This window comes from Rhizophagus irregularis, chromosome 26 (genome assembly GCF_026210795.1).
Source record: "Rhizophagus irregularis chromosome 26, complete sequence".
NCBI lineage: Eukaryota > Fungi > Glomeromycota > Glomeromycetes > Glomerales > Glomeraceae > Rhizophagus > Rhizophagus irregularis.
In genome coordinates, this window is record NC_089454.1 from 1900881 (window position 1) to 1906971 (window position 6091).

The 6091-nt window shown below is 26.9% G+C and overlaps 2 protein-coding genes across 2 annotated transcripts; both read right to left on the reverse strand.

The window, feature by feature from the left end:
- Positions 1-1288: 1288 nt before the first annotated feature.
- On the reverse strand, positions 1289-1672 carry OCT59_017612 (uncharacterized protein; the record flags this gene model as incomplete). Its single annotated transcript, XM_066137600.1, has 1 exon — positions 1289-1672. The coding sequence occupies one exon, from the start codon at positions 1670-1672 to the stop codon at positions 1289-1291; it is 384 nt and encodes a 127-aa protein (XP_066004162.1).
- A 1389-nt stretch (positions 1673-3061) lies between these two features.
- Positions 3062-4005, reverse strand: OCT59_017613 (uncharacterized protein; the record flags this gene model as incomplete). Its single annotated transcript, XM_066137601.1, has 3 exons — positions 3062-3334; positions 3440-3663; positions 3747-4005. 3 exons carry the CDS (start codon positions 4003-4005, stop codon positions 3062-3064), a joined length of 756 nt encoding a protein of 251 aa, XP_066004163.1.
- Between the last annotated feature and the right edge of the window lie 2086 nt (positions 4006-6091).

Sequence of the window (6091 nt, forward strand, 5' to 3'; positions counted from 1 at the left end):
AAAGAGGAACCAAGATTCGTAAGTACGAATCTTGGTTTATTTTATTATTATTTTATTATTATGAACGGTTACTAACTGTTCTTTTCTTTTCTTTTTTATAGGTTTGATATCTCAAGTGGGCTTCTGAAGAACAGAAAAAAACAAAGATTCGTAAGTGGAATCTTAATTTTTTTCTGCTTTTTTTAATATTATGGAATGGTTACCACTAGTCAAAATAAGGCAAATCAGCTAAAAATCAGATATGTCAAATTACGGCTTAAATATGTCTGATTTTTGCAAAAAAAAATATATTCTGATTGTTATCCGATTGACTGCCAATCAGATGTACTTCAGAACTTAAATCGGACATAAATTAAAACTAAATCATACTAAATTTGGACGGTCAATTAGATGTACTTCAGAACTTAAATTGGACAAAAATTGGACTATTTTTTTCTGAATTTATTTCAATTTTTATTATCAAATTTTTTAAATGTATTTATTAACCCAGTAAAAAGTTATTGTTAGATTTTCGTAGAAAAAATGTAATGTTACAATTTTAGTACAATTATGAGCATCCATTCGTACAATATTTGTAATTAATTTGTAATAAACTTGTAAGGTTTTCATAATAAATTTGTTATAAACTTGTAAATTTGTATTATTTGTATTTTAAAATTCGCATAATAGGTATTATTTATTGCAAGTTAGTTACATTTTTATTTTACCATAATGAATTTCTATTTAATTTAAAAATATTACTAAAAAGAAATCTCAAATTCGAATATCCTAAAGAAAAAAATGAGAATATGTAAATATACACTATGATGATACAGTACATTAATATTATAATTAAAATTAAGTAGAATAAAGTACTTATATTTATTTATTATTGTAATGTGTTTAAATGCTTAAAATTATTCATGTTGCTTTGTATTTGCGAGCGGGAAATTTACTGATGAAAAGGAGTCTTTACCAGTTTTTTGGTCTTGTGCATTAAAATAAAGCTAATTTTTCAATAAAATGTTTCAGTGCAAAATGTCAATACATAAAAGCAGTGTTGGGAATTGTACTAGTACTGTACTAGTACTATACTAGTACAATACTAATACTGCACTGTACTTTTAAAAATTCGGACATTAGTACATAGTAAATATGACATCATATTATTTTTATTGATTTTTATTGGCTGTACTAAGTACTAGTACTTGTACTAAAATTTATTTCGTACAAACTATATAGTATATACAGATTATGTAAATTTAACAATTGAATATATTATATTATTTATATACACCTCTACTAATCTTTAAAATGGACAATGCAAATTATCTTTAAACATTGTATCTAGTCTCCATTTTGCATCTTTATTTTGTGCTGGATGTTCAATATTTTCGACATTTATATCATCTATATCAAGTTCGTCATCATCATCACCACCTATTTGGTTTATTTGATTTTGAAATTGTTCTTCTATATTAGTATCGTCATTATCATCATCATCACTTTCTTCACTTTCTGTATGATTTAATTTATCTCTATTATTAATATTAGAATCATTTTCCTTATTTTGTTCGTCCAAATTATCTAAATTTATATGTTGTTCTAAATTAATATTAGCTGTAGTTGATTTTAATAATACCGATTCTTGTTTGCGCCTTTTGTAAGTAATATCAGCCCGCAATTTTGCCATATTTAATACCCGAGAAAACTATAAATAATAAATTATGATTTAATAATATAAAAAAATATAGCATATCGGCAAGGTATTATCAAGTAGATCAGGTGTAACACTATCACATGTTAATATTATGAAAATCTAAGCCACTCTAATAAAATATAAAATCTTGTATTTGCGTATTAATATTGAACTAAAAATCAATTACAACACGTATTTAGAATAAACTAAACCTGTCATATGGAATTATTTAATTACCTTCAATCGATTCCTAGCTTTTGTATGGAGGAAACCCATACTACTCCATAATCGTTCAACTGATGCGGCATTGACACAGATTCCAAAAATACGTGCCGCAACAGTTCCAATTTCCGGATAAGCACTTCGAACCCAACACCAATATCTATGAATATCATTTTTAAATTGGCTAATAGATGCATCATCAAAAGGATATTTAGTTCCTTGCGAAAAAGTCTTCAAATTCTTTAAGGATAGATATAGGATCTTTTCCAGTCAAGCTTTATAATAATAAACTAGCCAGTTGCCGATATGTAAATAGCTGATTTGTGATCTTGATGGTAATGTAAAATAATTTGATCTATAAGCCGGATGGAGAAGCCAAGAGAGAATGAGAAGGGGCTGTTCCCATAACTCCCATCTTTTTTGTAATCGGATTAGAATTCCGTTTGCCATATTATTATCTGGATATTTTTGCCAAAACTGATAAATATAGGCAAATCCATGCAAAACTTCAAACAATCGTGCCTTATCAGTTTGTAGAATATTAAGAATGGCGCAATAAGGAAGTAGAAGTTGTTCTAATTTTATTAGTGACTCCCAAAAATGTCCATTCATAATTATATTATAAATTTCACATGGAATTGTTAATGGATCTGTTGGTCGTCTTTTATTTGTAGAAGTTGAAGGTTCAAATTTCGTAGCTAAAGACTAATAATATAAAAGTAAATTAAATCAATTATAGTAGTGTAATTACAAAAATTAAATAAGAAAATAATTTTACCCGTAAAGCATTTTTGGTAGCAATTATACTTTTACAGCAATTAAAGTAACTATTCCATCTTGTATCACCGGGAACCACAGGTTGGATACATTTTCCATATATTTCTGTTTGAATATCTCGGAGTTTTCCAATAAAATATTTATTATTTGCATTTTTAAAATAAACTGCAAGTTTTAAAGCCTGTTGTGATGTAGTTTTAAGTTCAGACGAAACTTTAAAAACTTCGCACGCACAAATTAATTTGGTGTGCGCCACGAGGTAAAAAAACTGTATTTCGATATTGAACTTGAAGTCTTTTTCTATTAATAAAATATATGAATAACATGATTAATTAAATTATTAAAACAATAATTATTAAAATAAATAGTAATTTATCAATTTATTTACCTTGCTGCATTATAAGCAGGCGCACTATCTGTTACAACAGCTAAAAGAGGTATTTTGAGTTCATCTAATTGTGACATCATTTCCTCTACTTTTAATCTAACTTCAATATTTGTTACTCTCTCGCTACTTATGTCAGAAGCTTTCCATACATATGGTTGTCCATCAGATGATGTGAGTACCGTCCCCATTAATTCTTGTTCACGAACATTTGTCCAACCATCAAAAGAAAGGGTAATTCCTACTCTATCTAATACTAATTTCTCTAACATCTTAATATCAAATTCTTTAACAGCCTCATCTAAAATTTCATTTGATAAGGTTTTTCGATCTGGCAATTTAATTTGTGGATTAAGAAATTTAAATAATTCAATTACCTCTGGATTATTTATCCAAGACAGTGAAAATCCACAAGAAATAGTAACTTGTAATAGATGCATATGAAATTTTATTTTATCTGCACTTGAAAGAGATCGTGTAATAAATGACTCCATGGGGCCATAATTTGACCATTGAGAAGGTAAAGATGTCAATGAAGAGTGTGAAGAAAATGATTCTCTTCGTTCAACTATTGAATCTAAAGTTGGATCAAAATCATCTACTATTGAAAAAGATGTGTTAAATGTTAATTTTATAGTAATAATGAAACATATCTTATATCTATTTATATAAGAAACTACTTACATATTCTTTTACCCAAAACTGTACTTTTTTGTTTATTAACTGAAAATACTTCATCTTTTTCCTGTTGATTATATAAAGACTGAAAGTTTTGACAGTTTTTGAAATGGTTTAAAATTCTGTCAGTCTTGTCTACTATTTTTTTTAATTCGGGATGATTTTCACCAAGCTTACTAAAACACGCTCTACAATAGCATATTTTATTAGTAGCACCACTTTTTAAGTTTGTTGAAATGATATATTTCTTTAAGCTTTGTACCATTGTAAAGAGATTGTAAAAAAAACTTTATGTTAAAAAGCTTTATTTTGTAGAAATTATAGCGGAGACTAAATGAAATTTTTTTTTACGCGTTTCGTTATACAAAAAAAAGAATGTACGAAATGTACTAATTTTGTACTAAATTTGATTCGTACAAGTGTACTACCACTTTGAAATGTACGAACATTACTTGTACTAAGTACAGTAGTACTAGTCCGAGTATTGTACCATGTACTAGAATTTTCTTAGTACATATGTACTACCACAACACTGCATAAAAGTGTTAGCTAAATTGGTAATATTACACACAAGTCAACAATCAAGTCATATGAACATAAAATCATATAGAACTGAAGGTAAATAAATAGGTTTATCTTCAATTTTATTAACATATCTTTTTTCCATGGATGACTTGAAATATGATTACATGACTAAAACTTCTTAACAAGCAATGAAAAGAAGATGATTGTTAACATTCATATTTTTATTAGATATTCAACAATACAGAAGACTTACCACTACACAAGGAGTTATAATGTATAACAGCAACTCTAATAAACTCTAGCGAAATCATTTCCAATTCTCTTTTATTATAGAATCCATCAATTAAACCATCTTAATTGAGGGGAATAAAATGCGCCAATACTGCTGTTGCCTGGATAATGTTCCTGATGTTATTTTGAAATTCCAATATTGCAAGCAAATCATGTTGATTATCACAGTAATCTTATGGTAGAAATATTTAAAGACCTTTTGATAAACTCCGTGCTAATATTAAGGAGTGACATAACATGATGGCTCAGTATTACAACCTAAACAAAGTCAAATTCAGTTAATGTTTTGGAATATTCTAGCAAAGCAGAATTTATGAATTAATAAAATTAAACATACTAATTGTCTTTCATGTTTGTTAAAAAATATGAACAAAATTTGGTTTATACCCACTTTACCATTGCAAACTCCAATCAACTGATCAAAGAAACTTGGTCAGTTATAAAAGGTTAGTTGCTAGAACACTGTCTTAATTCTAATTCTTTTGCTTGTCATATACTTCTAAGGAAAGTCTACTAATGTGGATTATTTGGTGCTGAAAAAATATAGAGATTTATGTGGTGATATATTATTAGTCAAAAAAGATTTCGATATGATTGATAATAATTAACAAAAATACATTAAAATAATAAAATTTACAAAATTTACATAAAAACCTGTCTTAATTTATAAGTAAACTATTTAGACATTTACCTTGATTTTTTAAGAAAATTTTATATTAACTATTCACCCATATCATGTTATATAAAAGAAGAAATTATGGAAGGAATGAAATGAGACATAAAAAAAATAGGTATGTAAAATATATAAAAAAAATATAGATAAAATGAGGAATAAAATCAAGACGCGTAAAAAAGGGAAATAAAGTTAAGAAGAGAGGAAAAATCAAGTGTAAAACAAAATTAAGACACGTAAAAAGAGAAATGTGTAAAAAGGAAATAATAAAATCAAGAAGAAAAAAAAATCAAATGTAAAATAAAATCAAGACGCGTAAAAAAAGGGGAATAAAATCAAGAAGAGAGGAATCAAGTGTAAAATAAAATTAAGACGCGTAAAGGAGAGATGTGTAAAAAGGAAAGAATGGAACCAAGAAAAGAAAAATAAAATATAAAATAAAATCAAGACGTGTAAAAAATCAAGAAGAGAGGAAAAAATCAAGTGTAAAATAAAATTAAGACGCGTAAAAAGAGAAATGTATAAAAAGGAAATAACAAAACAAGAAGAGAGGAAAAATTCAAATGTAAAATAAAATCAAAACGCGTAAAAAGAGAATAAATAAATGTGTAAATAAAATAATAAAATTAAGATACGTAAAAAGAAAAATGTGTAAAAAAAGGGAGGAATAAATCAAGTAAAACTTAAAAAAGGGAAGAATAAAATCAAGACGCGCAGAAAAGAGAGGAAAATATCAAGATGCGTAAAAATAGGAGGAATAAATTAAGCCGTGTAAACAAGATATGTAAAAAAGGGAGGATACATACTTATAAAAGATAGAAACATGTAAAAAAGAGAAGAATAAGATGCATAAAATAGAAAG